Raw genomic sequence first — 16,293 nt, 5'->3', positions numbered from 1 at the left:
AGCGGAGGCCTTAGGAAAAGCAGATGGCCTTGTGGCCCTACCTTTAGGGTAGAAGTACTAGTGTGCCATGTGTGGCAGCAAGTGAGGTTGGTGGCTGGTGCACCGGCTCCTAGCGCACCCTTGCAGAGGTGACTTGTTGCTCTTTGAGCCAGCTTGGCCTTGCCCGGCATGCACAAGCCTCAGTGCAACAACTATGCTACAAATGGAGCCACAGAGAGGAAACGAGCAGCAGGCTCAGGAGCAGGGTGTGCGCTGCCTTTGGGGCTCCAGTCCATGCCTCGGGTCGTATAGCACTGCGGGCTTCTTGCTTGCCTAGAGGCAGACCACAGGCCTTCTTGAGGAGGACTTCATGTTCAAGTGCAGAAAGCAGCCAGGATTACCATCCAGGGGACTTGGCCTTCTGTGGCCCTGTCCAGACTTAGAATTTGTGTCAAGGCAGGAGAAGCTCACTCGGAGCAGCGTGTTAGTACCTGGGGCCTGTGCATGCCAGGCAAGGCCAAGCTGGCTCAAAGAGCAACCAGCCACCTCTGCAAGGGTGCGCCTGGACCAATTGGACCAGCCACCAACCTCACCCACTGAAGGAAGCAGGGATGGCCAGGTTACAACAGCCTGAGTGGCTGCCACCTGGGGGCTGATGGAGCAGAGGCCTGAGGAAAATCAGATGGCACATTTAACTCTTTAATGGATCTTAAGTTAATTTTTCTATAAAGCAGATGTCACCAGTCCATGCCTCAGAGCTTGTATGGCACTGCGGAGCACAGAAGGCCGAGTCCCCTGGGTGGTAATCCTGGCTGCTTTCTGCACTTGAACATAAAGTCCTCCTCAAGACGGCCTGTGGTCTGCCTCTTGGCCCTACCTTTAGGGTAGAAGAACCGATGTACCATGTCCGGCAGCGAGTGAGGTTGGTGGCTGGTCCGGCTGCTCCTGGCACACCCTTGCAGACGTGGCTGGTTGCTGTTTGAGCCAGCTTGGCCTTGCCCAGCATGCACAAGCCTCAGTGCAACTACTCTGCTACAAATGGAGCCACAGAGAGGGAATGAGCAGCAGGCTCAGCAGGAGAGTGTGTGCTGCCTTTGGGGCTCCAGTCCATGCCTCAGTGTCGTATGACACTGCGGGCTTCTTCATTGCCAAGAGGCACACAACAGGCCGTCTCGAGGAGGACTTCATGTTGAAGTGCAGAAAGCAGCCAGGATTACCATCCAGGGGACTCGGCCTTCTGTGGCCCTGGCCAGACAGAATTTGTGCCAAGGCAGGACAAGCTCACTCGGAGCAGCGTGTCAGTAGCTGGGACCTATGCATGCCAGACAAGGCCAAGCTGTCTCAAAGAGCAACCAGCCACCTCTGCAAGGGTGTGCCAGGAGCAGGTGGACCAGCCAGCCACCTCAGCTACTCAAGGAAGCTGGGATGGCCAGTTTCCAACAGCGTGAGTGGCTGCCTCCTGATGGCTGATGGAGCAGAGGCCTTAGGAAAAGCAGATGGCCCTGTGGCCCTACCTTTAGGGTAGATAGAAGTACTGATGTGCCATGTGCGGCAGCAAGTGAGGTTGGTGGCTGGTGCAGCGGCTCCTGGCACACCCTCGCAGAGGTGACTGGTTGCTCTTTGAGCCAGCTTGGCCTTGCCTGGCATGCACAAGCCTCAGTGCAACAACTGTGCTACAAATGGAGCCACAGAGAGGAAACGAGCAGCAGGCTCAGGAGCAGGGTGTGCGCTGCCTTTGGGGCTCCAGTCGATGTCTCGAGTCGTATAGCACTGCGGGCTTCTTGCTTGCCTGGAGGCAGACCACAGGCCGTCTTGAGGAAGACTTTATGTTCAAGTGCAGAAAGCAGCCAGGATTACCATCCAGCGGGGTCTTCTGTAGCCCTGGTCAGACCTTGCAGAGGTGGCTGGTTGCTCTTTGAGTCAGCTTGGCCTCCCTGACATGCACAGGCCCCAGGTAGTAACACGCTGCTCCGAGTGAGCTTGTCCTGCCTTGGCTGCCACCTGATTGCTGATGGAGCAGAGGCCTTAGGAAAAGCAGATGGCACTGTGGCCCACCTTTAGGGTAGAATAACTGATGTACCATGTCCAGCTGCTAGTGGGTGAGTGGTGCACCTGCTCCTGGCACACCCTTGCAGAGGTGGCTGGTTGCTCTTTGAGCCAGCTTGGCCTTGCCCGGCATGCACAAGCCTCAGTGCAACAACTGTGCTACAAATGGAGCCACAGAGAGGAAACGAGCAGCAGGCTCAGGAGCAGGGTGTGCGCTGCCTTTGGGGCTCCAGTCCATGCCTCGGGTCGTATAGCACTGCGGGCTTCTTGCTTGCCTGGAGGCAGACCACAGGCCGTCTTGAGGAGGACTTCATGTTCAAGTGCAGAAAGCAGCCAGGATTACCACTCAGGGGACTCGGCCTTCTGTGGCCCTGGCCAGACTTAGAATTTGTGTCAAGGCAGGAGAAGCTCACTCGGAGCAGCGTGTCAGTTCCTGGGGCCTGTGCATGCCAGGCAAGGCCAAGCTGGCTCAAAGCGGAACCAGCCACCTCTACAAGGGTGTGCCTGGACCAGTTGGACCAGCCACCAGCTTCACCCACTGAGGGAAGCCGGGATGGCCAGGTTCCAACAGCCTGAGTGGCTGTCTCCTGATGGCTGATGGAGCGGAGGCCTTAGGAAAAGCAGATGGCCTTGTGGCCCTAACTTTAGGGTAGAAGTACTGATGTGCCATGTGTGGCAGCAAGTGAGGTTGGTGGCTGGTGCACCGGCTCCTGGCGCACCCTTGCAGAGGTGACTGGTTGCTCTTTGAGCCAGCTTGGCCTTGCCCGGCATGCACAAGCCTCAGTGCAACAACTGTGCTACAAATGGAGCCACAGAGAGGAAATGAGCAGCAGGCTCAGGAGCAGGGTGTGTGCTGCCTTTTGGCCTGCAGTCCATGCCTCAGGCGTCATATGGCACTGCGGGCTTCTTGGTTGCCAAGAGGCAGACCACAGGCCGTCTTGAGGAGGACTTCATATTCAAGTGCAGAAAGCAGCCAGGATTAGCATCTAGGACACTCGGCCTTCTGTGGCCCTGGCCAGACTTAGAATTTTTGTAAAGGCAGGACAAGCTCACTCGGAGCAGCATCTTGCTACCTGGGGCCTGTGCATGCCAGTGAAGCCCAAGCTGGCTCAAAGAGCAACCAATCACCTCTGCAAGGGTGTGCCTGTGGTCTGCAGGGGTGGTGGCTCCCTGTGTTAGTCCTCCAAGCCCGTATTTTCCTTCTGCACTGCCCTCGCAGAGGTTTCCGAAGAGGCTCTGCCTCTGCAGCATGCTTCTGCCTGGAAACAGTGGGAGGTAGTTTTGCAGGGTGGAAGCCTTCACCAATGGTTTAGCATCATCTTCATGATGCTGACCTCGTGATAGTGAGTTCTCATGAGATCTGCTTGTATAACATGATGTGGCACCTCTTTCCTCTCTCTGTCTTGCTCCTTCTCCTGCTGCATGGAACATCTCCTTGCCCCTTGGTCTTCTAGTATGATTGGAAGGCACCTGAGTCCTCCCAGAAGCAGAAGCCACTATGCTTCCTTTGCAGCCTGCAGAACCGTGAGCCAATGAAACCTCTTTTCTTTTTGATCACACAGAAGGTTAGTACTGTGAAGTGAAGCTATGAAATTCCTTCAAGGACTTTTCCCTATGAAATGCCTTCAAGACCTTTTCCCCATTGTATTGGCAAGCAGCGCTCAGCTTCTTTTCATGCAAATATCTGAAGCCTGTGTGTATTTGTTCCCTGAAAATGGACTTTTCTTCTTTTACCACATTGCCAGGCTGTGACACAGAGAGCTGATAATGTAGAAGCAGGTTCAGTAGTGGGTAAAAGACAGAGGTCGGGAGAGTTGGGAAAGCTTAAAAGACAGCAAGATGAGGAAAAGCTTGGACCACTGTAGAGAATTGTTAAATACCTGTGATCAGAAGGCTGACAGAAGGATGGACAGTGAAGGCCAGACTTAAAAGTTCTCGGATGAAAATCAGGAATGTCCTGTGAATAGGAGCCAAAGCTACATTTGATTTGCCCAACAGAGGCTGCACAGTGACCCTGCCCTGGACATCTGTGAAACTATGAACTTGGGGGTGATGATTTAGGATGTATCTTGTGGAATGAACATCTAAGCAGCATAGCTCAAGAGGTGTCCTGTCTGCGTCGAACAGCCTGTGTTGTTATGTATGAGCTAAGAAATGACCTCAAGTTGGAACTTCTACTTAAATGAGAAGCGAAGTTCAAAAGTTTGGAAAATTTGCAGCCTAGTCAAGTGGTCAAAAAGAAAAGCTGACTTTCAGGGGGAAAATTCAATAAGGCTTAGAGTATTTGCATAAAAAGGAGCTTAGTGCAAGTATCCAAGACAAAGGGTAAAAGGCCTTGAAGGCATTTCAGAGACCTTTGCAGTAGCCCTTGCTCTCACAGGCCCTGCAGGCTAGCAGAGGAGAATGGTTTCCTGGGCCAGCTCCATGGCCCTGCTGCTGTGTGCATCCTCAGGACACTGCTGCCTGCATCCCTGCAGCCCCAGCTCCAGCCATGGCTGAATGATGCACAGGTACAGCTTGGGTCACTACTTCAGATGTGGCTCCAAGCCTTGATGGCTTCCACATAGTGTTAAGGCAGCAGGTGAAGAGAGCAAGAGACTAGAGGCTTTGGAGCCTCTTGTCTGGACTCCAGAGGATGTACAGAAAAGCCTGGGTGTCCAGGCAGTAGCCTTTCAAGAGGCTCATGGAAAACCTCTGCTAGGGCAGCAAAGAAGGGCCATGTAGGGTTGAAGCCCCCTCACAGGGAGGCTCCATTCTCCAAACCCCAGATTCATAGAACCACCAACAGCTTGCACCCTCAGTGTGGAAAAGCTACAGGCGTTCAACAACAGCCCTGACAATGAGAGGCAGCTGTGGGTGCTGAACGCTGCAAAGCTACAGGTGCAGATCTGCCCAAGGCCTTGGGAGCCCAGCCCTCACAGCCCTGTGCCATGGATGTGGGACAAGGATTCAAAAAGGATGATTTTGGAGCTGTCGGATTGAATGACTGGCCTGCTGGGTTTTGGATGTTCATGTATCCTGTGAGTCCCATCTGTGTTTTGTTTTTCTTTCTGGCATTTTTTTTTCTACTGGCTGGGAATGCTTACCCATTGCCTGTACAATCATTGTGCCTTGGAATTAGTTAACTTGCTTTATAATTCAGAAGCTCAGGGGCAGATTGGGCTGTAGCCTTGTCTCAGACGAGACTTTGGGCTTTGGACATTTGAGTAAATGCTGGAATTATTTAAGATTTGGGGGACTGTAGGGAAGTGTCATTGTATTCTGCAGTGTAACAAAGAGGAGATTTGGGGGGCCAGGGACAGAATAATATGATTTGGCTCTGTGTCCCTACCACAGCTCATGGTGGAATTGTAATGGGCAAAGTTAAAGGTGGGGAGTGGTGGAAGGTGATTTAATCATGGTGGAGAGTGGAGTTTGGAAGGCGGGGGTGGTTGGGAACATTGGGGGGGGATTGTGTTGGGGTTGCGGGGAAAGGCAGAGGTGGGGGGCAGATTCTTCACAAATGGTTAAACACCATCTTTGTAATGCTGTCCTTCTGATAGTGAGTTTGCTTCATGGTTTAGGAGCTTTGAGATTTGAATACTGGCCTGCTGGGTTTTGGATGTGCATTGGGCCTGTGGTCCCATTTGTGTTATTTTTATCAGAAATTTCTTCCCTTTGGAGTGAGAAAGCTTACCCAATGCCTGTGCCATCATCGTACCTTAAAAGAACTCCATTTTAAGTTCAGAGACTTATTGGCAGAAGAGACCGTAGCCTTGTATCAGATAAGACTTTGAACTTCGTACATTTGAGTTAATGCTGGAATGAGTTAAAGCTTTTGTAAACATTTGAAAAGGCATGACTGTATTTTACTCTGTGAGAATGACATGAGATTTGGGGGAGGGGGTCAAGGTCAGAATAATATGGTTTGGCTGTGTTTCCCTAGAAAAACTCATGTGGAATTGCAATCCCGAATGTTGGAGGTGGAGCCTGGTGGGAGGTGATTTAATCATGGGAGGTGGGTGGGGTTGGAGGGAAAAAGAGGTGGGTAAGGTGGTGAGGCATAAGCTGGCTGTAGGGTGGTGGGAGGGTGGGGGTAGTAGGAAGGAGGAGTAGCCTGCTGCAGAGGCAGAGGCTCGTGGAAAACCTTTGCTAGGACTGTGCACCTGTGGCTTTGCAGGGTGTAGCCCCCATGGCTGCTCTCATGGGCTGGGCTGGTGTTGAGTGCCAGTAGCTTTTCCATACTGAAGGTGCGAGCTGTTGATGGGTCTATGAATCTGGGGTCTGGAGGATGGTGGCCTCCTGCATAGGGGCTCCAAGCCCATATTTTTCTTCTGCACTGCCATAGTACAGGTTTTCCAAGAGGCTCAGGCTCTGCCTCAGGCTTCTGTCCGGAAACAGTAGGGGGTGGAGGTGGGTTGGGGGCGGATCCTTCACCAATGATTAAGCACCATCTTCTTGATGCTGACCTCGTGATAGTGAGTTCTCATGAACTTCCTCATAGTGTTAAGCCACTGGTTGGATGGAGCATGAGCCTAGGGGCTTGGGAGGCTCTGTATAGATTTTGGAGGATGTATGGAAATGTCTGGGTGTCTAGGCAAAAGCCTTCCTAAAAGGCACAACCTCATAAGAAACCTCTACTAGGGCAGTACAGAAGGAAAATATGGGGTTGGAGCCACACTGGAGGCCACCATCATGAAGACCGCAGATTAACAGACCCTGCAACAGCTTGTACTATCAGTGGGTAAAAGCTACAGGTGCTCAACACCAGCCCAGCCCATGAAGACAGCCGTGGGGCATAAACCCTGCAAAGCCACAGGTACAGAGCTGCCCAAGGCCTTTGGAGCCCAGCCCTTACATCCCTGTGCCCTGGATGTGGGACAAGGTTTCAAAAAGGGTAATTTTGGAGCTGTAGGATTGAATGACTGGCCTTCTGGGTTTGGAGTTTCATGGGGCCTGTAAGTCCTTTCTGTGTTTTGTTCTTTCTGGCAAAATTATTTCTTTTGGCTGGGAATGGTTACCCATTGCCTGTATAAGCATTGTACCTTGGAAGTAGTTAACTTTGTTTATATTTCAGAGGCTCATGAGCTTAAGGGTCTGCAGCCTTGTGTTAGATGAGACTTTAAGCTTTGAACATTTGTATAAATGATGAAATGATATAAGAATTTGGGGGACTGTAGGGAAGCTATCATTGTAGTTTGTAATGTGAGAAGGACATGAGATTTGGGGAGCCAGGGAGAGAATAATAAAATTTAGCTCTGTGTCCCTACCAAAATTCGTGTGGAATTGTAATGGGGAATGTTAAAGGTGGGGCCTGGTGGAAGGTGATTTAATCATGGTGGAGTGTGGGGGTTGGAAGGTGGGGGATAGGGAGAATGGGGAGATTATGTTGGGGGTGAGGGGTGAAAAGTGATGGTGGCTCCTTCACAAATGATTAGACACAATCTCCTTATTTCTGTCCTTGTGATAGTGAGTTCTCTTCATGATTTTGGAGCAGTGAGATTGAATAGATACTGGTCTCCTGGGTTTTGGACTTGCATTGGTCCTGTGGTCCCATCTGTGTTATTTTGCTGGGAAATTTCTTCCCGTTGGACTGAGAAAGCTTACCCAATGGTTGTACCATCATTGTGTCTTAAAAGAACACCCTTTTAAATTCAGGGACTTATAGGCAAAAGGGACTGTAGGCTTGTCTCAGATGAGACGTTGAACCTTTTACATTTGAGTTAATGCTGGAATGAGTTAAGACTTTTGGCAACTTTTGAAAAGGTATGATTGTATTTTGCTCTGTGAGAAGGACATGAGATTCGGAGGGGTCAGGGTCAGAATAACATGGTTTGGCTGTGTTTCCCTACAAAAACTCATGTGAATTGTAATCTTGAATGTTGGAGATGGGGCCTGGTGGAAGGTGATTTAACCATGGATGGGAGGGGGTTGGAGTTGGAAGGAAATAGAGTGGATAGTGTTGGGAGGAGTGGGTTGTCAGTAGGGTGGTGAGAGGATGGTGGGTATTAGGAAGGGGGAGTAGCCTGCTGCAGAGTCACATCCTCATGGAAAACCTCTGCTAGGGCAGTGCTCCTGTGGCTTTGCAGGCTTTAGCCCCCATGGCTGCTCTCATGGGCTGGCCTGGTGTTGAGTGCTTTTGCATACTGACGGTGGGGGCTGTTGGTGGTCTTATGAATCTGGGGTCTGGAGGATGGTGGCCTCCTGTGTGGGGGCTCCAAGCCCATATTTCCCTTCTGCACTGCCATAGTAGAAGTTTCCCAAGAGGCTTTCCCTCTGCAGGAGGCTTCTGCCTGGAAACAGTAGGCAGTGGTGTGTGTGGTGGATCCTTCACCAGTGGTTAATCTTCTTGATGCTGATCTGATAGTGAGTTCTCATGTGATCTGGTTATATAATGGGCTGTGGCACCTCTTTTCTCTCTCTGTCTTGCTCCTATTTCTGCCATATGAAACATCTCATTGCCACTTGGCCTTCTGATATGGTTAGGAGGGGCCTGATCAGTGTGGGCCTGCTCAGTGGACCTAGTCAGTTGGGACTTGGTCAGTGAGGCCTGTTTAGTGGGAGCCTGGCCAGCAGGGGTCTGCTTAGGGAGGGTCTCATTAGGGGGATCTAGTAGTGGGGGTTTTGGCAAGTGGGGACCTATTGGCAGCCAGTTGCAGTTGTTTGGTGTCTGGTCAGTGCAAACCTGGGCTGTGGGGCTTGACCGGTGGCGACCTGGTCAGCTGGGCTTAGTGGTGCCTGGTCAGCGTGGGCTGGGTCACTGGTGACCAGGTCAAGTGGTGCTATTCAGTGGAGGACTGGTCACATGGGACCTAGTCAGCAGGGCCTGGTGGGCGTGTCCTCATCAGTGAGTCCCTTGTCAGTGGGGCCATGATCAGGGCAGCCTGGTCAGTGGAACCTCATCAGTGGGGGCCTGGTCAGAGATGACTTGGTCAGTGGTGGCTTTTGTAGCACTGGTCTACGGGGTGACCTGGTCAGCAGGTACCTGAGCAGTCGGTGCCTGTTCAGTGGGGCCTACTCACTAGGGTCCCAGTCAGGGGCATCTGGTCACCTCAGGCCTGGTTAGTAGGGGCCTGATCAGTGGCAGCCTGTTCCCTGGAGGCCTGGTCAGTGGGGCCTCATCTGTGGGGCCAGGTAGTGGGGTCATGATCGGTGGAATCTGAACAGTGAGGCCTTGTCAGTAATGACCTAGTCAGTGAGGCCTTGTCAGTAAGGACCTGGTCCATGAGGCCTTGCCAGTGAGGCCTTGTCAGTAAGGTCCTGGTCAGTGAGGCCTTGTCAATAAGGACCTTGTCAGTGAGGCCTTGTCAGTGGGGCCTTGTCAGTAAGGACCTGGTCAGTGAGGCCTTCTCAATAAGGTCCTGGTCAGTGAGATCTTGTCAGTTAGGACTTGGTCCATGAGGCCTTGTCAGTGAGGCCTTGTCAGTAAGGACTTGGTCAGTGAGGACTTGTCAATAAGGTCCTGGTCAGTGAGGACTTGTCAGTAAGGACCTGGTCCATGAGGCCTTGTCAGTGAGGCCTTGTCAGTAAGGACCTGGTCAGTGAGGCCTTGTCAATAAGGTCCTGGTCAGTGAGGACTTGTCAGTAAGGACCTGGTCCATGAGGCCTTGTCAATAAGGTCCTGGTCAGTGAGGCCTTGTCAGTAAGGACCTGGTCTGTGAGGCCTTGTCAATAAGGTCCTGGTCAGTGAGGACTTGTCAGTAAGGAGCTCATCCATGAGGCCTTGTCAGTGAGGCCTTGTCAATAAGGTCCTGGTCAGTGAGGCCTTGTTAGTAAGGACTTTGTAGTGAGGCCTTGTCAGTGAGGCCTGGTCAGTAAGGACCTGGTCAGTGAGGCCTTGTCAGGGAGGCCTAGTCAGTAAGGTTCTGTTCAGTGACGCCTTGTCCATGAGGCCTTGTCAGTAAGGTCCTGGTCAGTGGAGTCATGGTCATTGTTGGCCTGGCAGCGGGGGTCTGGTTAGTGGGTCCTGGTGATGGGGGTCTAATCAGTGAGGGTATGGTCAGGGAAGACCTGATGTGTGGGGTCTGGTCAGCAGGAACCTGGTCAGTGGGGACTGCTGAGCGCTGCTTGGAGAAGCCAGGTGCATTGCGCGTTATCGAGGGCCCTCTGGACAGCTGGGATGGCCCAGTGGTGCCCAACGGCCCGGTCAAAAGTGGACAAAGCAGTTGTTTGGATGGACCTGGGAGATGTTGCTCAGAGATTCTGACAGGACAAAGGTGAAGAAAGGGTCAGAGTGGCTGGAGAGATGGTCGCAGTCTATGGGCTGCACAGGATGGGGAAAGCCAGGGAACAGGCAGGGTGGGCAGTGGGGTGCAGGGAGAGGCAGGTGCATGGTGGGACGTCAGACCCTGTGAAGGCTGTGAAGGTGTCAGGTGGGTTGGGCTCCAGGTGCACCCTCAGTGCACTGGGTGGGTCTCACCCCAAGCTCCCTGGACCCCAGCCAGGTGATGTGGTCACTCCCTGGGGGACTGCTCTCAGGCCCCGGCTACCTACCCTGGGCAGGGCTGTCCCATCTCAGGACTGGACTTTCTCAGATCCTGTAGAGGGCACAGCCTCCACCCAGGAGGGGCAGCCCCATGGTGCAGCCTGAGCTCTCCATGGGCCTGGAGCATCCCCTGCCAGCCTTGTGCTCCCCATTCTCCCAGGTCCCACTTTTCCAGTGTCAGCCAGCAGGGATGCCCTGTCCTCCCTTCCCCATGTGTCTCCTGGGCTGAAACTTGTGGCAGATTGGGACAGGGATGGTGCTTCCCTCAGGCCCATTTGGGGAGGGGACTGGCTCCAGACTGGTGCAGGTCCTCAGCTCTGCCTCGATTGGATTAGAGTGAGATGGATCAGTCAGTTCCCTGAAGGTGAAGATAAGAGACTGTCCCTGCTGTTGGGAGGCTAGTCTAGGCATGGAGGACTTAACAGGTCCTCCCAGGCTGTCAGGCCTGGGCAGCACTGTCTTGTCTTAGGACTCAGAAAGTCCAGTCCTGAGATGAGACAGTGCTGCCCAGGGCGGGTGGCTGGGACCTGACAACATTCCCCCAGTGAGTGACCACATCACACCTCCAGGGTCCAGGCAGCCTGGCCTGAGACGTGCCCAGTACACTGAAGGTGCACCTGGAGCCCACTCCACCTGATGCCTCCACAGCCCTCACAGGGTCTGACCTCCCAGCATGCACCTGCCTCTCCCTGCACCCCAGCTGTCCACCCTACCTGTTCCCTGACTTCCTCCATCCTGTCCAGCAGGATGGGATGGACATGGGGACAGCCTGTTTGCACATTTCGTGGCGAGTGGGAGTGACACACCATCTCTGGGAGGCACCATGCTTCCTGCCAAACCCGATCCCAAGACTCTGTCCTTGAGGTGGTTTTACCAAACCCCAAACCCAGAACTGCGGTTGTGGCTCAGGGGTCAGCTCCTGCTAGTGCCAGGACACTACTGGGAGGCTGGGACCTGACCAAAGCCCATGGTGTCTCTGGCCTGAGGACAAGGTGTCTTGGGACCATAAGGCCAGGCCACCAATGGCCATTGGGTCATAGGGGCTTAGCCCCAATGTTTGTCCTACCCTGACTCCTTCTGGTTCAGTCCCATCAGGGCCCTGGATCCCAAGACTCAGCATCCAAGGTCCCCTCCAGGAATCCTGGCAGCTCAGCATGCTTTATCCCATTTCATCTGAGAGCAAAAATGTAAAATTGTATGCACAGAAAAGTGACTCAAAGTGCTTAATGACTAGAAGAAATCTAGGAGCAGCAAGAAGGTAATGTGGAGGGAGGGACCTCCATGACCGGTGTCTGCAGAGCCAGGGGTACAGGCACCCAGTGCTGTGGCCTGGCACCACCGGCCTCTCAGAGGGTGGGTGGCACACTCCTTACCCACAGGACAGCAGGCCTGGTCACCAGCTTTTCTACCTGTCTGTGTAGGCATCACATTGCTGGAGGAAAATCTCATGCCAGAGCTTGGACCATCCCTAGCTCAGGGGTTAAGGGTTGTCCCTTGGTGACCTAAATGAAAAAACAGGTCCAGAACAGAGTTCCTGATGCTGGACACTCATTCAGTCTTTGAATCGTGGGATGGGAGGCCTGGTACTAGGTAGACCTAACCTCTTTGAGGAACCACAGAGCCCAAGGCTGGAAACCTCCAGAATCCTCCACCCCCTGATCCTCCCTGGGGACCCCTGTGGCCTATCTCACTGAGCACTCTTCCATCTGTAGATGTCTGGGTTGCTGTACAAGGGAGTCCCCTTTCAGGTGTGGTGCTAGACATGGTCACTCCTGCTGGATGTCTAGATGGTAGAAACCAAGGACCTAGGGAAATAGCAGGTACAGCCTTTCCACGCTCATCCAGAGCAGGACAAACAGGCCAGGCAGGGTCAGGAGCCCAGGTCTCCAGCTGGAGGGAACTTCAACCCTGCAGTGGGAGCAGGGGCCCTTTGCACATCCTAGGCACAGATGGTAATGTAGACACCACAGGTAAGCTGGGCTTTGTACCTACCCCTCCCCGGATTCAAAAAGAAGCCAAACAAGGAGCTTTGTGCAGAATGAAACCTCCTTTCCTCCCAGAAGCACTGCTGACTGTTTGGTCGTTGCCATTTGTGGCAGTGAGCCTTTGTTTGTTCTGAGGTTGGGCTGGTTTCTCCTCTTGGCCCTGCCCTACAGATCAAAAAGGAGAACAGCAAGAGGTCCCCAGCAAACATCCACAGATGGCCTTGGAAATAAGTCACCTTGTGAGAAACATGTCATGTTCTGGGAGGGATAAGGCATCAAGTAAGGCCTATGGGGTTGGAGGATCCCTGGGCAGGTGGGGCAATCCTTGGAGTCTTCCCATGGGAATAGGGAGGTCCTGAGGCAGAGGCAGGGGTTCCACAGGAGGAGTCACAGAGCTACCAAGGGCTCTCCTGTGCCAGGAAGCAGTCAATACCATGAACTGAACACCTGCTGGCCTCCAAGCCCTGGTCCAGGCTGGGGCATGTGGGGCCAGGAGGCAGCTCAGGGAGGCAGAGAGAAGTGTGCTCAGAGGGCACCCATTTCTGGGTGTAATGTGGTCCAGAGATTTTGGCTGGGAAGGGCTTCCAGAGTTTCATATGTGTTACGGAGCTGCTTCCTCTCCCTAGCCTCACCCTGCAGGAATGCCAGTGAACATATTGCTGACATCTTGGAGCTCAGTACCCTCATAGTGTAATGGCGTCAGCAGATCTGCCTGTGCTTGGACTTCCTGTACTACCCATTCCTGAGGGGCGATGCTTCTGCAGGGCCTGTGACTTGGTGCACAACTTCAGACACCATCATCTTGCAGCAGCACCGCACCCTCACTAGCCAGGGTGTTGATGACTTCCTCAAGGCCAGGGCCACGTTCAAGGCTTCAGACTTCATTGATGCACTTGTGCTGAGCAAGGTGGCTTCTCCGGGATCTTAATTCAGGAGGTAGAATGGAGCTTGAGATCAAGCGTCTGATCAAGGTACTTGAACTTGATCTGGAGGGCTCTGGGGAGCCATGGAAGGTGCTGGATAAAGGAGTGACAGTCAGCTATGTTTTAGAGATGACTGTAGAAGGCTGTCTGGAAGGAGTGAACAAGAGCCAGGAGACCAGGGAGGGAGCTTGTGGGGCAGGTCTGGAGATGGCAAGGGAGGGATCCTACTTGGATGAAAGGTCTTCAGGGACTGTCTCAGGTTACACACAGGTGTCCTCAGAGCTAGTGTGTTCAGAGTCTTGCCTCCAGGATGAAAATGGGAAGGAGTTGTCAGACGAGGACATATAAATGGAGGCTGGCATATTCATGAGTGCTGGTGGTGGTCCCGGTGTGGGACTACTGTGGGAACAGGGGTCTCTCCATCCAGGCATATGACGGATGGACCCTACATCACTCCATTCTGCCCTTCCTTTCCCTCCTCCCATTCTCCCGAAAGCCTCAGTGTATGGGCACTGTTCATCCTCTGGTGCTGAAGCAGCCAAAAGACACAAGTCTGCCTGGCTGCCTCTTAGGATATGACAGCAGAGCCAGTGGCCTCTACTAGATCCTGTACAACCTCACAAAACACCCAGACGTTGGGAGTGCTGCCAGCCTGTGATGCAAGAGTCCTGATCCTGAAGACATTAAATGGTGGGTGCAGGGCCTCATGGCCTGTTCCCCAGCCCCTCTCATTGGCTCTGCTCCAGGTGGTGAAGGGGGAAAATGTTTTTGTCAATTCTGTCATGATTGCCTAGCAAGAAAAGGAGCAGAACCCAGAAGCAGTAAAATCAGTTAGTAAAATCAGTTTTCTTTTCTGAACTACATTTCTGCCATCTCTAATTGAGGGGAATTCCTTCTACTCTGCGAGGTTGCTTGGAGAATGACTGACAGTGTATGTAGAGCAGGTGCCAGCCAGCAGGCGTTTGGTGTCCAGACCACTCTTCCCCCTTGATTTTCTGCCTATATTTTCATTTTGTTCCCAAGACCCTCACTCCCCTTAATTTTGCTTTTCCCTCTGATTCCCACCTTATCTTCTATCCCATGGATTCACCAGGATCTAAGTGGGTAACAGTCATCTATGCATGTATGTGTATGTATGTATGTTCTCTGTTGGTGTTGGAGTATGGTGTGTGTGTGTGAGAGAGAAAGGGGTGTGTGTGTGTGTGTGTTTGTGTGTGTGTGTGTGTGTTGGGGTCACCGAGGAACTGAAACTCTCCACACCAGGCTGTGGTCCTGCTCACTGCTGGAGGCGCTGTCAGGGCTCTTGCCATTGACCCTCCAGGTCTCATTCTTGCAGTGCAGGCAGGGCATTCTGGAGGAATCATGCCCTTGGAAGAAGCCCTGAGGAGTGACTGGTGTGTATTGGTGGATAAATAACCCAACTCCCTTGCTCTGGGTGGTATGACTCTGAGGCACATGTTCTATGCTGTCTCTCAGAGGTACCCGGCAGGGCTGAGTCCTGGCTGCCCACAGTGGAAACTTTCTTGATGAAGGTCCCTTTAACTGCTACATTCCATTCCTGTCTCAGTTCCCCACTCCTCTACTGGTGTTGCCTGCAATTAGTACTCTAAGGAAGAACTGGCAGTAGAATTACTGTCCTGGAGTCATCTCCAGATAAAATTTTTATACTTGAATCTTTGCCTCAGGATCTACTTCCAGGAAACTTAAACTAAGACACACATTTTTCTTTCCTTCAATCTTCATAGACCTGTCATTGTGCTGTTTTTACCAAAAAGGATCATGAGGATCAGAGAGGAAAAGTCACTTGCCCAAAGTCACACAGCTGAACAGTGGTGGAGTTCAACTTTGACCGTGGGCTGTCTGGCTCCAAGGTGTATGCTTGCTTCTCTCCCAAGAGACTCCTTTCTTATCAGCCTCAAATGAATGAATGAATGGAGGATGTTAAAGGTAGGATCTCTGAAGCCTGTGCCAGTGGAACCCCAGCTCATGGCTGGCACCTGTGTTCTCATTCTTACCTCATTAAGAGTAAAGTTTATTGAGTTTATTGAATTTAAGTATCTTCAGTGTGATCATATATTATTAGTAAGAACTGGGACCAAACAGATTTTCTGACTCTAAAAGAGAGATTTTCACAGAAACGGATATATACCTATAAGTCTACAGACATGCACAGACACATTTCTTTACTGCTCGTAAAAATTAGTCCTTATTAGAATGTGGGATGTATAAATGTAAGAGAATTTTCATGTTAAAATTGACAGATATATTTTTAAATTGTCCTAAAAGAAATTTAATTATTTTTGTTTTAGAATTTTCCACTTTTAATGTTATTTTTATGAGAAACTATATAACTTTATTGATAATACATACAATAACCCTTTATTTTTCACATTGAAAATACAGTGTATTTTGCAAATAACTCAGGCCTAATTTTGTATTAAAATTTTAAATTTTCAATCTTTTTAAATTATATTTTAAGTTCTGGGATACATGTGGAGAACGTGCAGATTTGTTACATAGGTATACACATGACATGGTAGTTTGCTGCACCCATCAACCTCTCATCTACATTAGGCACTCATCTACATTCGGTGCTACATTATGATGTGGAGAAATAGGAACGCTTTTACATTGTTGGTGGGAGTGTAAATTAGTTCAACCATTGTGGAAGACAGTGTAGTGATTCTTCAAGGATCCAGAACCAGAAATACATTTGACCCAGCAATCCCATTACTGGGTATATACCCAAAGGATTATAAATCATTCTACTATAAAGACACATGCACACATATGTTTATTGCGGCACTGTTTCCAATAGCAAAGACTTGAAACCAACCCAAATCCCCATCAGTGATAGACTGGATAAAGAAAATGTGGCACATATACACCATGGAAT

At 51.5% G+C, this 16,293-nt stretch overlaps 1 protein-coding gene across 11 annotated transcripts in view; it reads left to right on the top strand.

The window, feature by feature from the left end:
* The first annotated feature begins 10,407 nt into the window (after positions 1-10,407).
* The window catches only part of LOC107972911 (putative inactive fatty acyl-CoA reductase 2-like protein), a 39,947-nt gene continuing 34,061 nt past the window's right edge, over positions 10,408-16,293 (top strand). For 4 of the 11 annotated variants that reach the window (XR_010150869.1, XR_010150867.1, XM_063792779.1 and 1 more), the window contains exons 1-3: positions 12,604-13,445; positions 13,894-14,087; positions 15,143-15,344. Coding sequence is in view for 1 of the 11 variants with exons in the window: in XM_024348638.3 (XP_024204406.2) it covers positions 15,321-15,344 (24 nt within the window). In the remaining 10 variants the exon portion in view is untranslated. Of the gene's footprint in view, positions 14,088-15,142; positions 15,345-16,293 lie in introns of all 11 variants that reach the window. The other 7 variants (XR_010150868.1, XR_010150865.1, XM_024348638.3 and 4 more) reach the window with 5 other exon arrangements.

Source organism: Pan troglodytes, chromosome 15 (genome assembly GCF_028858775.2).
Source record: "Pan troglodytes isolate AG18354 chromosome 15, NHGRI_mPanTro3-v2.0_pri, whole genome shotgun sequence".
NCBI classification, from domain to species: Eukaryota; Metazoa; Chordata; class Mammalia; order Primates; family Hominidae; genus Pan; species Pan troglodytes.
The sequence above is the reverse complement of the archived record's forward strand: the minus strand, read 5'-3'. Positions and strand labels throughout refer to the sequence as shown.